Genomic DNA, 23,874 nt, shown 5'->3' on the forward strand with positions numbered 1-23,874 from the left:
TAGGCTTTCATATTTTTAGCATGTTGACTAGTGACTTGCTCAGGGTCTCACACGGACTCGGTGATATGGATGGAAGTGCAAATTTTCTAACCACTAGGTAGAGCCACACTACTTACTGCCCAATTTATTTTTAGACAGTTTAGCGCCTTTCTACAGTGATCACAAGACAGACTTGTCCTTCAGTATCTATAATGCGAGAATTGGTGGGTGAAGTGACTCAGACTCACTCTGATGGTCATGGAAGTAGAAAGTATGTTTATAGTTGAACCACTGGGGGAGGCTAAACACTCTGCTGCTTAATATTTATATGTAGTACCTTTCTACAGTGATGACTATCCCAAGACAGATTTGTGCATCCCGTATTTGTCGTGTGTGCACTGGCAGGTAAAGCTACTTGCTATGGATCACACAGGGACACAGTTACAGGGAATGAGGTAGCACACATGATCTTGGCAGTTGCATTTCTTAAACACTGGGGGTCACATCACTTAATAACTAGCTAAAATGTAACATTCTTAGGTATGATTAATTATTATTATTAGGCAGATGCCTTTAACCAAAGTTACTAACAACATTTATGATACAATTGGTGACATTTCTTTTTTTTAATGTTTCTTCCAATTGAAGCACTGGCAGGAGAATTGACTTGCTTAGGTCACACAGTGTCAGTAGCAGGATTTGAACCCACAACCTCAGGGCTTGCAGTCCAAAGCATTTACTGGTACTCCACACTGCCTGCCTCATTTAGTTCAGGGTGACAGGAACCTGCGCCTATCCCAGGAGCACTAGGTGCGAGGGGGGGATCAACCCTGGGTAGGATGCCAACCAGCAACAGTTGGTTTTTGGACAACAGACACCCACCAGAGGGAACTGGCCAAGAAGTCAGGAGTATGTCAGCCACACTTCTGCTACATCATGCCTGCTGTGCTATAAGCCATAAATGACTCACAAGGAGCTACATTCAGTTTCCATATGATTTGGTTGTACATACCAACATAAAAAGAAAATTTGCAGCAGTGGTCGGCTTTCCTAATGTAATCTTGGCAACTGACAGTACTCCTATTGCAATGAGGGCACCTAGCAAGAACAACACTGCTTTTGTTAACCAGAAGTAATTATATTCTATTAACACACACGTCATCTGTTTGTCAATGGCCTGGTCAACCCAGGAATCACTAATTTTAAGCAAAGTGGTGCTGATCAGTCAACTTGCTGTACAGTGTTGTATGTGATGGCTGGCCCGTTGGTGAAGTAACTGGCTGAACCTTCAGTTTTTCATGTGTCATGTGCTGGTCATTGAAACAGCAGTCATGTCATTACGTGCGCCAGATGATAATGGCTACCCGCTTAGACGCTAGCACCTCATGCCTTTCTTTGACCCCCAGGGCACAGTTGCTACAGTGCCATGCTGAGTGCACAATAGAACTCCTCACTTGCACCCTAAGCTAATGACTTTTTAAAAAGCTCATTGCAGTCCGAATTTCGCATTTAATGAAACGAGTTCATAGGTGAGGCCTAGAATGACTTTGGTTCATAACAAACACCATAAAGTTTGAGTTTGAGCGTTTGACAAGAAGCATATCCAGATGGGAATCACGCCTCGCACAAAAGAGCTGTCTGAAGAGCTACGATCGAGAATTGTTCATCTACATAAGACTGGAAAGTGTTAAAGTCATCTCAAATATTTCAGGTATTCATCAGTCTACTATTAGGCAAGTTGTCTATAAATGGAGACAATTTGGTATTGTGGTTACTCTGCCTAAAAGTGGGCGCCCTGCTAAGATGACCACAAGGGCACAATGCAAAGTCAGCAATGAGGTAAAGAAGAGTTGACAGCAAAGGACTTAAAGAAGTCATTAGAACTGGCTAACATCTCTGTTCACGAGTCAACTACAGTATACGCAAAACATTGAACAAGAAAGGAGTCCATGGCAGGACACCAAGAAGGAAGCCACTGCTATCAAAAAAGAACATTGCTGAACACCTGAAGTTTGCGAAAGAGCACATGGACACTCCAAAACGGTACTGGGAAAATGTTTTGCAGAGTGATGAAACCAAAATTGAACTATTTGGGAGGAACAAGCAGAACTTCATTTGGCATAAAAAGGGCACTGCATATCAACATCATCCCTACAGTAAAGTATGGTGGAGGGAACATCATGATTTGGGCCTACTTTCCTGCATCAGGGCCTGGACTGCTTGCCATCATTGAGGGGAAAATGAATTCACAAGTTTATTAACCAATTTTTCCAGGATAATGTGAGGGTATCTGTCTGTCAACTTAAGCTCAGAAGAGGCTGGGTGATGCAACAGGACAACAACCCCAAACATCGCGGCAAATCCATAGCACAATGGCTTCAGAATTTTTTGTGTGTCATTAGCTTAATCTCATTGTGTATATCAATACCTGTGACTTAGATGAAGATCAGATCACTTTTTATGACCAATTCAGGCAGAAAACCAGATAATTCCAAAGGGTTCACATATTTTTTACTTTGACTGTATGTGTATATATAATATGCAATGAATGTAATTACTCCGATCTACAGGTTGTCAAATAAACGAACTACACGCCATGGCACAGTGTAAAGGGACTTTGTCTCTGTCGCTGACGTCCGAGGTTCGATCCCTGCAAGGGGAGCAGTGGAGTGTGTACGCCTGATGAGCCCAAATAAGGGCGAACCACGTGTCTTGTACTCTTTGCATTATTTGACAGTAAACTATACAATATTCCATGATCTGCTTCTCGCACCTGAAGAGGGCCCCGTGGCGGATGTTTGCCGAATGGCAGACCAACCACATGCGTTACCTGGTAGGTAACCACCCATACAATCAGGTCGGGACTCAGAATACGAATGCAATGAATAGATATATAAAAAATCCAACATCTGTCGGTCTGCTTTTCACGTGAATCACGTATTCAACGGATTTAGATCAGGTTTGTTTTCTATAATTTGCTTGAACATTCTGGTTGATTTGGCAACTTCTCTCAACATGCTAAGTATCATAGTTTGCTTGTGGTACCAATTTATTTGCGTGAATCCAAGAGAGACGCAGTGGGCCAAGGGGGGGGCAGGGCCCTCCTCACTCATGTGCCAGCCTCCGTTCAAGTTGCTCTACCTCTCGCCACGTGTTGGAGTGCACCTTGCCTCGGTTTAGCTAGTGATACCTGTTTGTTCAGCAGACATTATCATCTACAAAATGTTAAGGAGTAACATTTGACTTTTTTTTTTTTTGAGAGAGAGATCAGAGCTACGTGTGTTTTAGAGGGTAGCTGCTGATTGCCAGAGATATCACGGCCATGTGCTTTTCACTCCACGTGGGGGACCTCTCTCATCAGAGCTGAACACGATCAGATACAGTGCCAACGTTTGACATTGGAGCGTACCTACTTTCCACTTGGCCAGAATTATGTTTTTTTTTTTTTTTTTTTTTAATTTTTTATTGATTTTTAAAGTTTGTCCTGTTTCACTACTACGTGGGTAGAGCCACAGGGGACAGCTAGTTTTACATATCATTTGTTCCACCTTTTAAACTTCATTTTATGTAACCTCTTTTATGTTACATTATTAATACCCTTTTACCTAAGTCCAGAAACACTAGTATTTTTATTTATTTACTTTATCTAATGTAGTCCACATGGTGTCTGCGTGTTCTAAACCCATACGGTCTGCTGTAGGCAGTGTCCTGTAACACTTTATACACAGAAGTTCAATATGGTGTCCCGCAGGGCTCAGTACTGGGACCTTTACTGTTTTCACTGTACATGCTTCCACTGGGATCTATCATTAGGAAACATAATGTTAATTTTCACTCGTATGCAGATGACACCCAGTTATACCTTTCATTTAAATCAAATGAAGTTTCTCCAATGTGGTCTTTAATTAGTTGTGTTAGTGAATTAAAGGAGTGGATGAATAAGAACTACTTGTCTTTAAATACAGATAAAACAGAGATGTTAATTGTTGGAGGGAATGATGCTGATCACAATAATATTTTGTCATCATTTAACTCAATGGGAATCCCAGTCAATTTTACTGAATCAGCCCGCAATCTAGGAGTTCTTTGACTCTAGCATGTCATTTAAAGCGCATATTACAAAGTTGTCCAAAACATGTTTCTTCCATCTTAAAAATGTTAGGAAATTAAGGCGCTTTTTAAATAAACAGGATTCTGAGAAACTAATTCATGCATTTATCTCTAGTAGGATTGACTACTGCAATGCGGTGTTCACTGGATGTTCAAACTGTTCTTTATACAGCCTCCAGTTAATCCAAAATGCGGCTGCGAGAATTATTACAAGAACAAGAAAATACGAACACATAACTCCAGTTCTTAAATCCTTACACTGGCTCCCGGTTAAGTTCAGGGCAGATTTCAAAATCCTTCTTTTAACATATAAATCATTAATGGTCGAGGTCCGGCTTACTTGTCTGAACTTATCATGACTTACAAACCAGAGCGCACATTAAGATCTCAAGATGCCGGTCTGCTTATGATTCCAAGGATTAATAAAATAACAGTGGGGGGTCGAGCTTTTAGTTACAGGGCCCCTAAACTGTGGAATGGTCTGCCTGCTACTATAAGAGATGCCCCTTCGGTCTCAGCTTTTAAATCCCGGCTGAAGACTCACTACTTCAGTTTAGCATATCCTGACTAGAGCTGCTGATTAACTGTACAGACTGCATCTCTGTTGTTAGTCATTAGCACTTAAACATAAGAAACATGACAGTTATAATTGGATACTAACCCTCACTTATTCTGTTTTTCTTCTCGGTACTCAAATGTGGCACTTGGTGCCACGGCCCACCTGCCAAGTTGTTTTGCCTGCCTAAGGAAAAGTCATCCCAGATGGAGGATCGCAGGAATCGTGGGAGAGAGGGGTCCTTTCATCGGATTGGCTGGCCCAGCACTGTTTCAGCTGTGGAATGGCCAAATGGGGGAGGCAGCTTGAAGGATGAGGTCTCCAGGACTCTATACAAATACAAATCTTATTATGGGATATATCATCTACTGTTAAATTCTGCTCTGTACTTCTAAAATTTATATATATATATATTTTTTTATTTCTTACTATATTGAGAAATTGTTCTGTGTACTGTATTGTATTGTATTGACCCCCTTCTTTTGACACCCACTGCACGCCCAATCTACCTGGAAAGGGGTCTCTCTCTGAACTGCCTTTCCCAAGGTTTCTTCCATTTTTTCCCTACTAGGTTTTTTTGGGAGTTTTTCCTTGTCTTCTTAGAGAGTCAAGGCTGGGGGGCTGTCGAGAGGCAGGGCCTGTTAAAGCCCATTGCGGCACTTCCTGTGTGATTTTGGGCTATACAAAAATAAACTGTATTGTATTGTATTGTAACGGGTAAACCAATAGTTGTCTTACCATGTGTATAAATATGTCGGCTTTAGTTTGGCATCAGTCAAGACCAGGGGAATCCGCTGCCCTCAGACAAGGTTCTGAAAGTGGTCAGTGAGAGTTATCAAGATCTCCTTGATTGTAAAGAACAGCCTCCATCTTCAGTGCTGAATAAAACACAGGTGTGAAAATGGATGGACAGAGAGATCAGGACAGCCAGAAGATACAGTGCATCCGGAAAGTATTCACAGCGCATCACTTTTTCCACATTTTGTTATGTTTCAGCCTTATTCCAAAATGGATTAAATTCATTTTTTTCCTCAGAATTCTACACACAACACCCCATAATGACAACGTGAAAAAAGTTTACTTGAGATTTTTGCAAATTTATTAAAAATAAAAAAATTGAGAAAGCACATGTACATAAGTATTCACAGCCTTTGCCATGAAGCTCGAAATTGAGCTCAGGTGCATCCTGTTTCCCCTGATCATCCTTGAGATGTTTCTGCAGCTTCACTGGAGTCCACCTGTGGTAAACTCAGTTGACTGGACATGATTTGGAAAGGCACACACCTGTCTATATAAGGTCCCACAGTTGACAGTTCATGTCAGAGCACAAACCAATCATGAAATCAAAGGAATTGTCTGTAGACCTCCGAGACAGGATTGTCTCGAGGCACAAATCTGGGGAAGGTTACAGAGAAAGTTCTGCTGCTTTGAAGGTCCCAATGAGCACAGTGGCCTCCATCATCCGTAAGTGGAAGAAGTTTGTAACCATCAGGACTCTTCCTAGAGCTGGCTGGCCATCTAAACCGAATGATTGGGGGAGAAGGGCCTTAGTCAGGGAGGTGACCAAGAACCCGATGGTCACTCTGTCAGAGCTCCAGAGGTCCTCTGTGGAGAGAGGAGAACCTTCTAGAAGGACAACCATCTCTGCAGCAATCCACCAATCAGGCCTGTATGGTAGAGTGGCCAGACGGAAGCCACTCCTTAGTAAAAGGCACATGGCAGCCTGCCTGGAGTTTGCCAAAAGGCACCTGAAGGACTCTCAGACCATGAGAAAGAAAATTCTCTGGTCTAATGAGACAAAGATTGAACTCTTTGGTGTGAATGCCAGGCGTCACATTTGGGGGAAACCTGGCACCATCCCTACAGTGAAGCATGGTGGTGGCAGCATCATGCTGTGGGGATGTTTTTCAGTGGCAGGAACTGGGAGACTAGTCAGGATAAAGGGAAAGATGACTGCAGCAATGTACAGAGACATCCTGGATGAAAATCTGCTCCAGAGCGCGCTCGACCTCAGACTGGGGTGTCGGTTCATCTTTCAGCAGGACAACAACCCTAAGCACACAGCCAAGATATCAAAGGAGTGGCTTCAGGACAACTCTGTGAATGTCCTTGAGTGGCCCAGCCAGAGCCCAGACTTGAATCCGACTGAACATCTCTGGAGAGATCTTAAAATGGCTGTGCACCGACGCTTCCCATCCAACCTGATGGAGCTTGAGAGGTGCTGCAAAGAGGAATGGGCGAAACTGGCCAAGGATAGGTGTGCCAAGCTTGTGGCATCATATTCAAAAAGACTTGAGGCTGGAATTGCTGCCAAAGGTGCATCAACAAAGTATTGAGCAAAGGCTGTGAATACTTATGTACATGGGATTTCTAAGTTTTTTTATTTTTAATAAGTTTGCAAAAACCTCAAGTAAACTTTTTTCATGTTGTCATTATGGGGTGTTGTGTGCAGAATTCTGAGGAAAAAAATGAATTTAATCCATTGTGGAATAAGGCTGTAACATAACAAAATGTGGAAAAAGTGATGTGTTGTGAATACTTTCCGGATGCACTGTACATGGACATATAGGGGGTTATCATCCATAGGGGTATTGTGGATAAGTTTTTTTAAACTTCTGCACTTACCTATCCTCACTCTAAATCTGATAAAGCATCCTTCACAATTATACTGCACTTTCAAAAGAAAGACTTGTGACCTAACAGGTATACACCTCCTGAATGATCAGACAGATCCACACATGTGAAATTCACTGTTTTACTGCCTGTGGAAAGACTTCTGAGATCCTGTGACATTGAAATCTTAGGATGGGAAGATTCTGTCATCTATTAGAGAGCCCAGCACAGACCTTACTGTTGGATAACGAGAAGGTGGGTGGCCAGTAAGCCAAGTTCTCCAGGAGAGAGATCGTGTCAGACTTGGTCTGTTCTAACTGACCATGGACCCCAAGAGGAGACTGGAGTTTTCGGTTTCCTCTCTTTAATTGGAAACCAACAATAGTGTGACAAATGGGAAGATAGTGCTGGGCTCCATTAATAATTGTTTTGGAAGTGCTTTGTTTAGGTGTGTGTTTAAAGTTTGTAACTGCGTTTACCTGTGAACTTGTTATAGCACTTAGTGAAGGGAACTATACAAACATGAACAGAAATGAATTAAACTGAATAATGGATAGATGGATGTGACAGGCACTATGCAGCAGATAGACAGACTTCTGTAAGACTTCTTTAATGACGCATGACCATTTCTTTTGGATTTAAGATCTGTGCTTTCCAGTGTGCCAGTGTGTTTATGAAATGCTTTTCCATTCCACTTGGCCAGATGACACGCATTTTCCTGTACGTTATAAACACGCAAGTCTGAATTACACATATGGCAATGTGCACAGTGCAGAGATGATTATGTTACAACCTGGGATCTTACTGGCATGACTCATTTTCCACGTTTCCATAAACACCAGAAGCTGCTGTAAAGAAAAAAAACAACAAAGGCACCCACAGTAAGTGTCTTCACATTCTCAGCTCTTCAGGGGAGTCGGGTGCTCATGAGCAGATACGCGGTAGACATGGGACAGGCAGACACAAATGCTTAGGAAGCAAATGTCTGTTTTTTTAGCATGTTATTCAACTATTTGTAAAGAAATTTATGGAATTTAAACCAAAATAAAACTAAACAATAAATATCAATACAATAAACAATAGCATGGAGAGTGAAGATACTGTAATGCAGATATATACACTGTATATGGCACCAGAATTTTCATATCTATCTCTATCTATCGAGAGAGAGATTCATGCAGATAAATGTGAGAGGCACGCTATTAAATATATAAATATATATGAATTTTAAAGGCCCTATATAAGATAGATAGGACAGATAGCTAGGAAAGGCACTATATAGTACTGTGTAGTAGAGATGCATAGACAGATAACTCCAGTTGATGTCCAGGTTCATTGATAGACAGATGCTTTAACGTGGGTTTGACTTTTATGTTTTTCTGGATTATTTTCCTCACTGATCTGGATTTTAAAATACATACAATTCAATTCTAAGTTTAGTGTTGGTTTTTTTTTTTTTTTTTTAATTTAAAATCTTTTTAAAGTAGGATTTTTTTTTTCTGACACCTTCTGTTTTTTTCATAGAGGCTGCCATTTTGTAGATTGGTTGCTGTGACCTGCTGCCCGGGGGCCTGGTTTCAGAGGTCATACATAACCTGTGACTCACTGGTATGACAGTTTAAAGGTCAGCAGAGTTCCCTTCCTGGTGTTTGAGATAATGGGTAACTCTTTCAAAATTACGTCTACACTTATTTGTGCTTCGTTTTTCCTAGTACAAGAACTTTAGCTTCACCTTCTGACTTTGATTTAGGACTTTTGTTTGGCCTTGATGATAGTGTGTTCTGACTTTCTGGTTTCAACCCTTGTCTGTTTTTATCGACAACATTTCATCGTCTGGTCTCTACCATCTCCATTAATGGTTGTACAGCAGATAGCAACACCTTCCTGTTGCCATGTCTAGTTTGTGGACAGACACAGACAGAGGGTTGTGTTGTTTCAGTTTTCAACCTGCCTCTAAGCAGCTCCTCTACTGTTTAGTAGTATCAATGCCCATGCTTGTTTTGTCTCTAGCCTGTTCTTAGTTACGTTGGTAATTTTTAATTTCCTGTGGATTGTCTCTAAACATAGGTAGAATAAAGGCAGGGTGGCATAGTGGCTAAGGCTTTGGACTTCAAACCCTAAGGTTGTGGGTTCAAGTCCTTCTACTGACACTTTGAGACCATGAGCAAGTCACTTCACTTACCTGTGCTCTAATATAGAAAAAAAAACAAACATAAGAAAAGTAACCAGTTCTAAGGTTTTTTGTGTAAAGTTAACTGTTCAAATAATTAAGTAACAGAATAAAGGCACTATGTTATAAATAGGTAAGTGACAGGCATCATATAATAGATGCATAGGTAGATTTTACTTTCTGTGTCTCTGTCACACTAACTTCTAGGTAAATCTAAAATTTTTAATTTCCTAAGGCTTCTTCTCCTAAAGACTTAGATAACCCAACTGTTTTTAATTAAATTTGATGATCTGAAGCTAGTACAGTACTTAAAAAAAATTCAATTGTCTATGATTGGTCAATAACTGTTAATTTTCTTTATCCGTCTCTAACAACCTCTTAGATAAATTTGTATTTGTCATTTTCTCTGGCTAGATAGTTATAAATATATAAAAGCAGATCATATACTCTATATATTATTTTATTTTCTGTACCTGTCTCTAATAAGCTAACAATTTAAATTTATTTTACTTTCCTGGACTGTCCTTTGTCAGTATCAACACTGATCACTAGGTTTTAATTGTCTATTTGGCTCTAAGGACCTCTTCGGAGTGGTGGCTCTGAGGCTAGAGATCTGCACTGGCAATCGGAAGGTTGCCGGTTCGAATCCCGTCAATGCCAATAGGGACTCTGCTCTGTTGGGCCCTTAAGCAAGGCCCTTAACCTGCAATTGCTGAGCGCTTTGAGTAGTGAGAAAAGCGCTATATAAATGCAAAAAAAATTATTAAAAAAATTATTAAAAAAAAAAAAATTATTATTATTATTCTTTTAAATTTACTAGATGTGAGAGGCGCTATATTATAAATACGATTCTTACTATCTGTAGTTTTCTCTACAGATGGCTCAATACTTTTTTACCTTTGCTAGGTTTTAATTGTGTTTATTTGGCTCTAACCAGCTATTCTAAATTTTTGACATGTGAGGGGCACTATAGTATACAGTACATATGATTCTAATTCCCTGTAATTACCTCTAACCAGGTCCTGGATTGTTTTCTTTCCTGAGGTTGTCATTAGCCATTAACAATAAAAAATGGTCAACAATATAACATTCTTATTAGCCTTACCCAGTTCAGGGTTGTGGGGGTTTGGTGGTGGGGGAGGCTTCAGACTGTTCAGACAGCAGTAGACACACGGCAGAAAACCACAGTGGAGAGAGCCCCAATCTGACATGGGGCTCTCACACTCTCTGTTACCCAAAATGCTTATTTTTGGGGATGAGGGAGGAAGTGGTGCATGGAGATGTGGAGATAAATCATGTGGGAAACATCCAGGAATGGGATTTGAACCCAGGATGCTGGATCCATTAGAAAGCAGTGTAGCACACATGAAAAAATGGAACTATTTGTCCATTGTGAACTGTGACATTTTATTTATAATTTATCCCTCATATGTTATTCTGACATTGGCATCATGGGGCACTCTTAACTGCGCCAGTTTGGAGTTGCCATTTTACCTAAAAAGCATATTATGGGAAATGTGGGAGGAAATAACATCCAGCCCCCCTGGTCAATGAGGTGGCAGCACCACCCCCTACACCACCATGTCACTTCTAGGAAAATCAAAAGCAAAGAGTTTTCTCTACCAATCTCTAATGCACTCCTGGTTAAATCAGAATTTCTTGTTCATTCTGCCTCTCTGTCGATAAGCATAAATAGATTGATGGGTACTCTAGATAGATCGATTTTAATTTTCTGAAGCAGTTTCTTATTAGCCCCTCAATAGATCAATAGTGTTTAATTTCCTACAGTTGCCTATGGCAAACACCTAGATAATTCATTGTTTTTTTTTGTTTGGTTTTTTTTCTTGAGGTTGTGTCTACCAATTCTCAAACAGATCAATAGCTTTGAACTCTTTAGCTGTCTCTAACCAGCTCTCACATTAATCCATGTTTTCAAATATACTCCTGTCTTCTGTGCCTAGTGCTCCTGTGATAGCGGTCAAGCCCCCTTTATCTGGATTAAGTGTCTTTGAGAATGTAATATATTTATTAGTCTTAAGAGGGGAGACAAAAAGCTGTCCCCAAAATCAGAAGAAGCCCAGATGGACTGTAAGACCGTCGATCAAAGCTATTTTATTAACACAGCATTAAGTACAAGAGGAACACTACATTTTCACCTCCAACACCTTTGCATGCTCTCATTGGCCCTTCTGCTCCTAGCTGTTGAACCTTTGTTCATTTATCCTCCTGAGGCCAAGTTTCCCAGACTCCGATAGGTGGTCTATTTTAAGTCTGGACCTCGGAGTACTTCTACTCAAATCACTTCTGGCCTTGGCTGACCATATACAGCAGCTTGGATCATTTGCCCAGAGTGCCTCCTCGTTCCCTGTTCATAACAAAAGTAACCAAATAGTCCTGCAAGGGCCTCACTATAGCCATTGATCCCCTTCTAGACTCAGTAATGTGTGTTCTGACTGTGTGGTCCCTTTTATTGCATTCCCCATTACCCTAAACTACTTATATATGGCTGGGGACAGCAATTCCCAAGACTTTATCTTCCTTGAGCCTCCCTGCCAGGACAGGTTGTACTACTTATCTACTCCAATCCTCACACTCCTTCACCATTACAACATGTATGTACAGTATGCTTCTAGTCAAAGTCATAGCTAAACAGATAGATAAGTAAGACGAGAACTTTCTGTTGCTGTCTTTGAGCTGCTCCTATTGAGTTGCCTCTTGATATCTAGGTTCACTCCTCTTTGTCCTCCTCCTTCTCCTTTTTGTGTCTGAGCTGACAGCATTGGAAAAACTCAGGAGAAGCAGATGAGCAACTCCAGATATCTCAAAATGTGTTCTGTTTTCTTTTAAGTGGAAAATACAAAAGCCAGAAGTATCTGGCAGCTGAGACCACACTTTGTGACCCCACTCCTTCCATTCACGTGTCACCAGAAGCCTCTTTTAACTATGCTGAAGACTCCGCCACAGTTTAGTCCCTAAGTGCTGTAGTAACTCCCACTATGTTGAAGGGAGAAGGAAGACCAGGACTAGAGACAGCATGTCACTAAGAAGGAACTGGAGTGGAGTTTAAAGAGTGGTAGAGGCTCAGTAAACCTTGTGCGTCTTTTGCCTTTTACAGGTGGCCATTCCTAGCTGTCAATTACAGAATGAAGAACTATGGGCAAGAGAATGTATGCTGGCTGTGTGAGCGTAAGAGAGGTGAGTCATTTCTTGTAACTGTTCCTAACCAGCCCTTAGTGTGTTATAGTTCTCTGTTGTCACCTCTGTTCATGAATGGATAGACAGATATACAAGAAGAAAGGCACTGAATAGAAGACATATACTGTAGATAAATAAAAATGAAAGGCAATAAATAATAGAGTGATAAAGACAATATATAGAAGACATGGCTAGAAAGATATAGTCATATAATAAATAACAGGCACTATATAAAGATACAAATAGATATGAAAGACACAACATAAAGTTATCAATATTTTAGCACCCCTGCATTTTAGGTTTGTTATGTGCAATATCTTGAGAAATAATTGCAGATGCACCAACTTTATATCATTGTAATATTTAAATAATATGCTCAAAGGTGTACAACAAAAAAGAGGTCAGTGCATCTTAAATATATTAATTTTTGAAAAAACAAAACAAAATTTGACCTGGACATGATGATTGGCACCCTTATAAACAATTCACCTCAGTTTGAACAGAAGAACCGCATAACTCCCATGACTTGAATTAACCAATGGTGCCAATAATGTTGAACACAACTGTAGACGATGTACAGATAGAGTAATAAAAAACTAAAGGCAGTAGATAGACAAGTCAGTTTTCTGCTGCTGTCTCTTATCAGTTCCCACACTGAGTACTTCTGCACATGCCAAGGCTTTGGTGGTCAGTACAAGTCCTTCATCTGCCTCCTTGTATAAACCTCAACAAGTCAACAAACTATGCATCGAACGTCTAAGTTGCTTTGATTAGCACATCCATCCATCCATCCACTTTCCAACCCGCTGAATCCAAACACAGGGTCACGGGGGTCTGCTTGAGCCAATCCCAACCAACACAGGGCACAAGGCAGGAACCAATCCCGGGCAGGGTGCCAACCCACCGCATGATTAGCACATGCCAGTTAGAATTTCACTGTACTCTGTCCACATGACATTAATGACCCTGTAAAGCTTGCATAAATGTATCCTCAAGATATGGAATAATAATAATAATTTCCCCAGTTATCTGTAACCACATGTGCAGAAACCAGTTAAAGACAATCAGATAAATTCCTATTGATCCCTCTAGGAGCTGGTTGGAGACAGCCACCGGACAGTAAAGTCTGCCAATCTATCTAATTTCCACCCATAGACAGATGTCATCTCCTTGACGTTACACCTGTCCCTCTTGCTCTTGCTGACAGCAGGAATGTTGAACTGAGAAAACAACCCCCAATGGCTGCCTCCTGCCACACCATGCACTCTCTTGTGACCACTGCTCTGTGCCGATGTCTCTTACTGCTTCTACCCACTTACTTGTCAGATGCCTGGGCTACTGACCTCCAGTTTCAAAAAGTCAGTCTTTGTTGTGCTCTGTTAAGTTATAAACGGCCCATCACTATCAAAAGTCATCAAGCTCCCCCTCCTAGAGTCTTGTGGGCTGTAAATATTTCGGCTGAGCTGAGTGTAGCCGGCGACGTTTATTTTTAGTGATTAAACTGTTAGAGAGACACATTCCACTCGGCTTTGAAGTTGTAGATGCTGTTGAGAAAGCCTTTGGTCAGCCAGTGCTGGGGGTGGCCTCGCCCGAGTCAGGGCTTTCTCAATACGATGCAGCACTTTAGAGCTGCATGTTACACCCTCCCTCCCTAACCCCTTTGATTTTGACATCCTTAATCTATTCTTCTTCCCCTCTCATAGCAGAACAAAATAAATGCCCACAGCTTCCAATGCTGGAGACTGGTAAAGAATATAGCTACCCACTAGAGGACCTTGGGATGCAGCCAGTGTTGATATGCACCCAAGGTGGTCAGCAAAGAGAGTCAGTGAGGTACACGCGGTCTCTTTTTAATTACACTGACCTATGTATCATAAATGGTTGGCGCAGGGTCACTTCCTGCCATCTCCTATTAACATCACAGGCCCAAAATGGGCATCTCCGGCCTCCTGATTGTTTCAGTCTGATTCGTACCTGCTTTTACAAAGTCCATATGCTCCCTGAAACTCTCCATTTGCACCTCCGGCATTGTCTTTCTAACCACCCCACCACTGATGGGCAACTCCACTATGACTACACCATTAGTACTCCAATGCTAAACACAGTCCAGATGAGAATAGGCCATTCAGTCCAACAAAGCTTGCCAGTCCCATCAACTTAATTCTTCTCAAAAACATCGTCTATTTTTGAAAGTCCCTAATGTCTACCGCAATACTTGGTCACTTTTTCCATTGTTCTCTTTGTGAAGAAAAATGTGCTAATGTTTGAGTAAAATTTACCCTTAACAAGTTTCCAAATGTACCCGGTGTTCTTGATGAACTTATTTTAAAGTCACCATCTTGATCCACTAAACTAATTCCCTTCATTATTTTAAACGTTTCATCCGTGTCTCCTCTTAATCTTCTTTTGCTTAAAGCTTCTGGCTTCTTCCTTGACCATTTCTGTGCACAGGTCCATCCAGTCTTTGACTATCTCTATTGTCCTTTCACCCCGGTCCTGCTATTGGCCAGTTCATGGTCGGCCCAACTTTTCACCCTTCAGTTTCATCCACTCTCCTCTCTCTCTCTCTCTCTCTTCATCATATCTGACCTGTCTGTCCACAGCTATGTCACGATACCCACTTTCACATCTCATATGAAATCTTCACCAACTATGCCCTCTCTGACTTGCATCTTGAACCCATTACAATCCAGTGTCTCTTTGGTGTATTTTCCTATTATTTTTCCTTGACCCAGCCCACACTCACAAGAAGATGAAGCCTTACTGGCAGGCTCTGGTATCTGTTTCCTTCTCAGTTTTTTGTCCATCTTTCCATCTTCACTATGGACCCAATTGAATTCCAGGTCTGTTCTCCTGACCTCTGTGTTGAACTGATCAACGTCCTGCTTTGGTGACTATCCATACTTGATTGATCAACTCTATATCTACACCACATGCTCTCGACAACTTCTGTGCCTTGACATCCTTTAATCTCTTCATCAGTCATTCCACATACACCACTAAACTCTCCATTTGATCAACTGATTTCTGTCCTAAACAGAATTCTGCCCTGTTTCGGTAGTCTTCGTCTTTGACTACCCATATCTGTGAATCTATGCTGTGGATTGCTGGCTACCTGTAATGGCCAAGTTCACACTGATCTGTCCACCTGGCCTCTACCCTGAACAAAGTTCTACCAGATTTTGGTGACCATCCATACTTGATCTGCCACTGTACCATACACTGCTGGCCAGCTCTTTGGGTTATCACCTTTGCCACCTACCACCTACTCTTGTCTATTCTTCCTGACTTTGTCTTCGGCCTGGTTGCAGTCATTCGAGTTGTCCCATCTTGGTTCAGCTCCTTTGATCTCAGTTCTAATGATCTCTTTCTGATTCCAAACATGCTCAGACAGCTTATACCCCTTTGGCCCATTCTTGTCTGTTTCTTTCTCCAAATTGATGCTATTATTGGTAGGCCCTTCTGCTCACTGTCTTTGTCTCTTGGATCTCTGACTGGGAATCGATTTTTTTCTCAGTTCCAGCAGATTCTAACCTCATTCCTCTCCAACACTGTCGACTTTCTTTTTAAATCTTTCCCAATTCCCACACTGTATGGAGGAATATTCTGGACAACATTAAATATATAAATATGCAAATGTATTGTGAAATGTGGCATTAAACAAATAAGTGACAAAATGATATGCAAGCATATATGATTAGAAGTATTTTTGTTGTTTATTTTTATGTATTTAATTATTTCTAATTTATTTATTATAGTGACTCCACACAGAAAATTAAGTAAATTTTGAAATGAAAACTGCCATTTTCACTCGCTAAAGTTGAGAAGGTGGGCGCTAGTGAGTATCATGTTCTGATTGGTAAGTGGTCAGTAGAGTGGACATAAATTTTCACCCATCAGGTGCCACAAATACAGCAGATGCAGACTCTTTGACAGTCTGATGAATTCTGGGCTTAATGAATTAAAATTAGCCGCTTCATACAGCAGATCTGGGCGACATTCTCTAGTACTGTGTCCACCATAGAGGTGCACAGTCACAACTCTGAGCATGCGCTTCACTGACGCCAATCATAATAGAGTACTTGCTAGAGCCAGACTTCTCAGGTTTGATGAGTGAAAATGACAGTTTTATTTCCAGCCATATTTCATGTTGTTGTGGTGTCACTGAAATAAATGAATGAAGAAATAATTAAATACATAAAAAATTTAGTAACAAAAAACATTTAACAATTTATGTCCATGTAGCATTATTTATTGTCACTTTTCACAATACGTTTATTTGTTTGCATATCTATTTACTTATTTAGATAATATTTTTGTCAATACCACTGTGCGGCTACACCATGAAAGTCCTCCATGGTCAGAATTACCTTCAACATGGGTTCAGTCACTGGTTGCCCACCTCACTTTACTGCTACTCATTTCTCCAAGGCCTTTGTGCTTTCAGGTTTTGACACCTTAATGCCAGTTTCATACATTTCTATTTTTTTACCCTCATATCAGCATGGAGAGTTTTATCTTTTACCAGAATGCTGTGCTGTTGGCTGTCAGTCATATGCCTTTTAAGCAACAGAGAACCCAACCGTGGTCACCTGCTGTTTCATCTTGACAGAAACCACTTGAGATTCTTCTTCCGGGAATAGATCAGCTAATGTAACAGGGCTTAAGTGGCTGCAAGGGTGCACATGGAATGACCCCCCAGTGTTGCACCACACCAGTACATCTGCTTTTGCTTAGTTAATTATGAAGCCTGCTTATTTTAGGGGGTGCATAAACCATTAGGTCTTGTTCTTCTACATAACGGAAAACATAACCAAAATTCATCTCTGACATGCCTAGTAAGCAACAGTCGTACATAATGCTCATGGCACACATGTCCAGTTGACCACATCCTTCTAGAATGTTCTCATTTGATATGCTCAAGTCAAGGTTATTTTCATGTGTACGTAGCACATAGTGTATACAGTGTACACACATGGATAGAAACTACCCCTGAATCTACTGGTGTGAGTGCCAACCTCTACTATTTGCCAGAAGTTTGTTCAATGGACACAGTCCACATTACTCTTTGAGCCACCTAGTGGACAACATTCCTACCAATCTCTTGGACATCCTCACAAGACCACAGTTCCACCCAGTAATCATCTCAGATGTGCCAGGTGGGCAGCATCCAGTGCATTCTGGTGTTTATCTCAGTTTAGTTGACAATAGTCTCACTCAGTGTTCATGTTTAATAAACACAGTGAAGCAAAATCACATGCAGCATTAATGATGGTTCTGCCTAAGCAACAATCACTAAAATGTTTATCATGGACATTTCCAGTGGACCACAATCCTTTCCAGCCCTCTACAGTGTGTGTGTAAGACATGGTCACAGCTTCGCAACCAACTATAAATGTTCTGGTCTGAAATTCTTTGATGGCCACAATCCCACCCAATCTTCATCTCAAACATGCTTGGAAGACTACACCCTCTACAGTGACTATATCACACCTTCTTAAAGAACCAGACTCCTTTGCTCCAATGTTCTTTGGTGGTCCATGGACATTCCTAAAGGAGAACAGTTCTGTCCAGTGCTTATCTCATACATGCCAAGCATACTCCAGTTCACTACACTGATGTTCTTTAGTGATTCATGGTCCCAGACACTGTTCATATTGGGCATGCACAATGAATCCTAGTCCTCCCCATCTCTCTCTTTCCTCTACCCCCCCCCCCCCCCCTTCCCCTTTTCTATTTCCACATATCTTTCTATTGATGCTATTCTGGCTTGCCATGGTCCTTTGTACCTCACCCTGTGTGGACCTCAACACCACCCATTTCCACATCATAGAGTAGCCTTGTAGTCAGTATTCTTTTCAAACTTGATGTCATCTCAAACCCCCTTAGCCTTTCATGTGGTTTCTATTTCTGGTCCATTTCCTGGTTCTGCACTTATGGACATCTAACTCCTTGGTCCTACCTCCTGCCAGATCTGCTGGCCCGCAGCTGTCTCTCTCCTGGTCGATGTCGGACACCCACAGTTTCTTGAGGCACTTCTTCCACAGACCGTAGTGGATGTATGTACACGTCTCATTATCGTACATGTTCTTGGGTGGGCTCAGCTCCACCCAAAATTCTGTTCCCACTGCCAAAACAGTGAGAGTAACTCCCACAATGGCCACAAAGAAAGCCAGCTTGATCTTGCCTTCTTGGCTGTCCGTAAGGCCTGATTTGCCGGTAGCCCCGTTTGACTCCTGTCCTGAAACCCCCCTCGGACCCCTCCTGCTCCTCCACGACCTCCACCTGACTCTTCCTCTTGCATGAAGAAGTTTGACCACATTGCAACTTCTGCTATGTTCGCCAACGGGCCGGTGTTCTGTGAAAGTTCTTAGAGAATGGGGTAAGCAGCTGCTCCTGCCTAAATCTGACTTGAGCTGGTGTGCCAAGGTCAGGTGGAGGTGGGCAGGTTTAGCGCACTAAATAAAAGTTGGTGAAGTTTAGAGATGAAGAGAGCCTCGCTTGGTGAAGAACAGACCAGGAGTTGTGGAGTAAATCAGAGAGGACAGCGATGAGAGAGGGCCAAGCCAAAATAATACAGAGGCGTAGCTAGAATTACCTTCAGAAATAAAGCTTCTTGGGCATAGGCTAAATTTTGCCCCTTGGTAGAAATTAATTATTTAAAGTTTTACTGAAATAAAGCCAAATGTGAATGGATCAGGATTAACAAAACTCAAAAGTTAAATGTAAAGGTGAGCAGTAAGTTAAGATAATGTGGAAACTTAAGCTATAGTAAAGTTTAAAAACAAAGTTTTATGGGCATTAGCTAAACCTCACCCCTTACTAAAAATTATTTACCCAGAAGTTTACACACAAAAAGATGTGCGTAACAACGGTAACAATTATAAAAAAGTTATGTAAAGTTCAGCGATAAGCCAAAATAATACTGAGGCTTAGCTGTAATGAATAATAAAAATAAAGCTGTATGTAGAGAAGATGAACAAATTAACTAAAATTTTAAAAAATTGTATTCCGTAACATTGATCTACAAGTCAATAATGTTGCTATAATAAACACTGAAAAAGTTTTGTTAGCAAAAAGTAAACTCCACCCCTCTGTAAGAATTAACTTCAATTTTACACAAGAAAATGAGAAATATTAATGCATCAGGGTGACAATAATGAAAAGTTAAGTTACGTCAAAGTCCACGACAAGCCAAAATAATATTGAGGCTCATCTAAAATAAAAGTAAGTTTTTGGGCAGAAGCGAAACTGCTCCTTGATGAAAATAAATGACTGAAAAATGTAAACAAAAAATGGTGGTTTAGTAGTGACAATATGATTACATAAAAGTGAGCAACAAGCCGAAATAATACAGAAGCTTAGCTATAATAAATTTTTATGAGCGTAAGGTAACTCTGCCCATTCGTCAAAATAAATGACTCAACCATTTACACGAAAATAGCAAAACGTGAATGGATGTCATGTAAAAGTAAAAAAAGCAAGCTGTTCTTTAGTGTCCGTGTGAGGAGAGGTAAATGTGCACGTCACCCCACAGGATGAACCCTTTAATTAGGCCCAATTATTAATTAACGATTAAAATAAACATTTGAAGCAGGCAACATTTAGAGTGAAAGCTGATGGAACAAATCCTTTTGATCCAAAACTGTATATAGGGAGTCAATTAAAAAAAGACTTAAGAACTAACTGATAAAAAAATCAGTAATGGTTTGGCAGGCCCTCCTGTGCCCTGTGCTGCCGCCCTGGATGAAGTCCTCGTCTTCTCCTTCTTTGTCTCCCTTAAGATCTCCACTCCTCCTGGTCTCATATCATTCCTTGACAGCTCTGCTCACACCTTCTCCCCTTGTGGCCTGCTCCTCAGGCTGGACTTCACTTCTCTTATTTCACTGAACTGTCCTGGCAGTTTTAGGTTGCCCTCTTTTGTATTTCCACGTCTCAAGTAAAAGCAGAATGCAGAAGTGCAAGGGGGCGCGTTGGTGCACTTGAGGTTAAGCTCCTGGGTGCAGCGGTCTGGTACCGCTCTCAGTTCTTCCCACTGCTGGTGTAACACCAGTTAGGTTCATTCTCCTGGGGAAGGGCGTCTCTTTCACGTTGCAGGAATCCAGATGGCCAAATGAGTGAAAGGTGAGCTGGAAGCTGGGCCCCCGAGGTAGGAATCTAGGACCACTGCATAAAGAGACAAAAAAAAAAATCAAGTTATATCTACTATTTATTTTGTGGTAAAGCTTTCAGATATCGGACTTTAAGAGGGTAGCGGGTGGAGTTGCAGAGGGGCTGTGCTTAAGTGTGCATAGAGAAGCAGCAAATGGGATCATGTGAAGCCTCCCCCTATTCCAACTCCTACCACCACCCACAAGTCCATTAAAATGCAGAAGTTTGTGGCAAAGCCAGAAATATTAAAATTTATAAATACATCTGTGCACCAATCATGGCTGTGGTGTCTGCATAAATGTCGTTCGGCACTCACCAATGATTCTCTCAGTCTCTCTTTCTCTCGCTCTCTCCTTCTCCAGGCGGAACACTGACTGCTTTTTTCGCTCCGACAGAGAGGGATGAAGGGATTTCCAAACTGGTCTGCACGTCAGTTAATGGCCTTTCAGCTGGTAAGTAGAGGAGGGCATTGAAGTGAGCGAGCGAGAGTGCGTGAGTGAGTGAGAGAGAGAGAGAGAGGGAGAGTGTGTGTGTGTGAGTGAGTGAGTGCACAGGAGAGGCCCACGCCCCGGCCAAAACTAAACTGCACCTGTTAATCTAATCAAGCTGCCTTTGGAAGTTTAGAGTGTGGGGGTGGGGTGGGTGTGCAACTAGATAGGATGTGGAGTGTCGAGGTGGGGGTGCACGAGCAGGGGGGATGGAGAATCGGGAAAGAAGAGATGTGTTCCTTTTTTTTAATTTCATTTTGAAGCCTTTCCAGTAGTGACAGTGTGCAGCGCCATCTGCATGGAGTCGTCTATTTGTGTTTGTGTGGGTTTCCCTTCACACACCTAACCCTTACGTACTTTTTTTGGCTCGTCTAAATTTGCCCTATGCGATAGTGTGTTTGCTGTGGACTGGTGCCCGCTTCTGGGTGGGGTTGTGATTTATGCTTTCTGCTGCCCATCACCTGATACTGGAAAAAAAAAATACAGGTATGGAAAATAGATGGGTGGAACAGCGTAACACATGGATCGTTGGATTGAGGAATAGAAAGACACATGGAAACATGGAGGGATGAGTGAATAAACAGAAAGGGAGACAGTGATGAATGGAAAGAATGAGGGCTAGATGGACTGACAGAGAAATGGCTGGACAGATTGAAAAAATAGATGAAAGAATGGATGGGTGGAGGAGTGATTTGAAGTGAGAGCTAAATGGATAGATTTGAGAGATGGCTTGATGGGCGGATTGATGGATGATAGGATATGTAATTAACAATAATTATATCGATATAGTGGTTTTTTTAACCTTGACAGTGGGGATCCACTTCATCTGCCATCAGTGTGTACCATCCACCTGGATGATGTGATGGCAGCCATTCTTATGCCAGTACGCTCACTCCCACATTAAGCTATTAGGTGATGATGAAAGAAGGTTGCCAATAAGGGACAGGGGATGGGTGTTGAGACAGAATAACCAAGCAATGGTGGACAGTTAGCCGGGAATCACTCTAGTCTTTTTCGAAAGATAGCCAGGGGTCTTTAATAACCACAGAGAGTCAGGACCTTGGCTTTAAATCTCATTAGAAGGACAGTGCTCATTTTTACAGCACAATGTTCTTGTCAATGCACTAGAACATTGTGTTCTACACGCAGACCTCCGTGAAGGCGCCTACTGCCACCTTTTTCAACAGCATCTCAGGCTTTTTGTAGGTTATCTCCCTTCCAGGTAATGGCCAGTTCCAAGCATGTTTAGCCTTAGATGGATTTCTAATTAATAATAATAGTAATAATTCTTTACATTTATATAGCACTTTTCTCACTACTCAAAGCGCTGTCCACACAGGGAGGACCCAGGAAGCGAACCCACAATCTCCTTACTGCAAAGCAGCAGCACTACCACTCTGCCACCTGTGAAATAATTCTGAGGTGCAGAGGGTAAGACTGACATTCATGCATGGATGGATTGAGGGACAGATGGATGGATGAATGAAACTTTTGCTGGCATTAAATTCTTGACCTTGTTCTGAGCTAAGCTGAATTGTATAAAAACAGCAGAACAGTGGGGCAGGAGGAAAGGAAATCAACAAAAAAAGAGACGGGAAGGGCAGTAATCATGGGGGGTCTAGAACTGGACTTCAGAGGAATATCAAACCGCCTGTGTGCAGATTCCTTTCCTTCCAAGGAGGACTCGTCTTCCCAGCATGGGCCAGTCAGTAAATAAGCACCCTGGGACAGCTGTCCACTCTGGGGCTGTGACCCACACCCTCTGAACTGTAGTATGTGCAGGGTCATCACTGCTAACATTGCATTAAGAAGACTGATGGCCTGGTTTTCAGTTGAGCATTAGAGAACCTCCTTCATATGTCATTTACAGCCCCATAGGCCAAAGCAGAGTTCTGTTATCCGTCTATCATTAAAATCAGTTGTGTTACTGGAGGGAGTCGATTTCCTGTTCTAGCAGTATGAGCTGCAGGGCAGGACCCCACCCTGGATAGGGCAGCAGTAAGTCTTTGAGGAATATCAGAGTCCCAGGAGAAAGGCTTACACAAACACAGAGAGAACATGCAAACTTTGCACAGACTGTTACTGGGCAGTGATTTCATCCAAGTCTCCAGGAGCAAATCACTGCACTCCCCGAGCTGCCTCATCCATTTTCAACCTACTTGTCCATTTCAGGATTATGGGGAGCTTTGTCCTCCTCTGCAATGAGCAATGTGTCTCAGAAAGAAAGGAATCCGTGAGGTTGAGTCTAACTATTACCTTGCTTATTAGCTAGTCACAGCATTCTGCATCTTTGAAATAAAAAACACCAAGGAAGTCCATATGTGCTCCATCCTCCATGTTAAAGAAGGCAGCAGTCTGATGAGAGTCCTGGTGCAGTAAAACAAGCATGTACAGTATGTATGTAGTAATTATTTTTTTTAATTGTTTGCTGGCCGTACACTGACCAGCACACACCTGCCCTTATAATAATTGGCGCGGCTACAAGTTATGTGGTGTGCGTCGTCGGCATGCTCTCTCCATGTTATTGTTGCTTGTCCTTTTTTAACCTCAGTCCACTTGATTCTAAAGTTGAGGTGCTGCCATTTCATCTCGGGAAGTTCATAACCAAGAGA

The 23,874-nt window shown here is 41.7% G+C and overlaps 1 protein-coding gene across 1 annotated transcript in view; it reads right to left on the reverse strand.

Moving 5' to 3' along the window:
* The window catches only part of cacng6b (calcium channel, voltage-dependent, gamma subunit 6b), a 67,228-nt gene that overhangs the window by 16,042 nt on the left and 27,312 nt on the right, over positions 1-23,874 (reverse strand). Inside the window, 2 exon segments of the mRNA XM_028821353.2 lie at positions 18,586-18,868; positions 18,871-20,789. Coding sequence (XP_028677186.2) covers positions 18,586-18,868; positions 18,871-18,945 — 358 coding nt within the window. The 5' untranslated portion in view covers positions 18,946-20,789.

The sequence above is a fragment of the Erpetoichthys calabaricus genome, chromosome 16, assembly GCF_900747795.2.
Source record: "Erpetoichthys calabaricus chromosome 16, fErpCal1.3, whole genome shotgun sequence".
NCBI classification, from domain to species: Eukaryota; Metazoa; Chordata; class Cladistia; order Polypteriformes; family Polypteridae; genus Erpetoichthys; species Erpetoichthys calabaricus.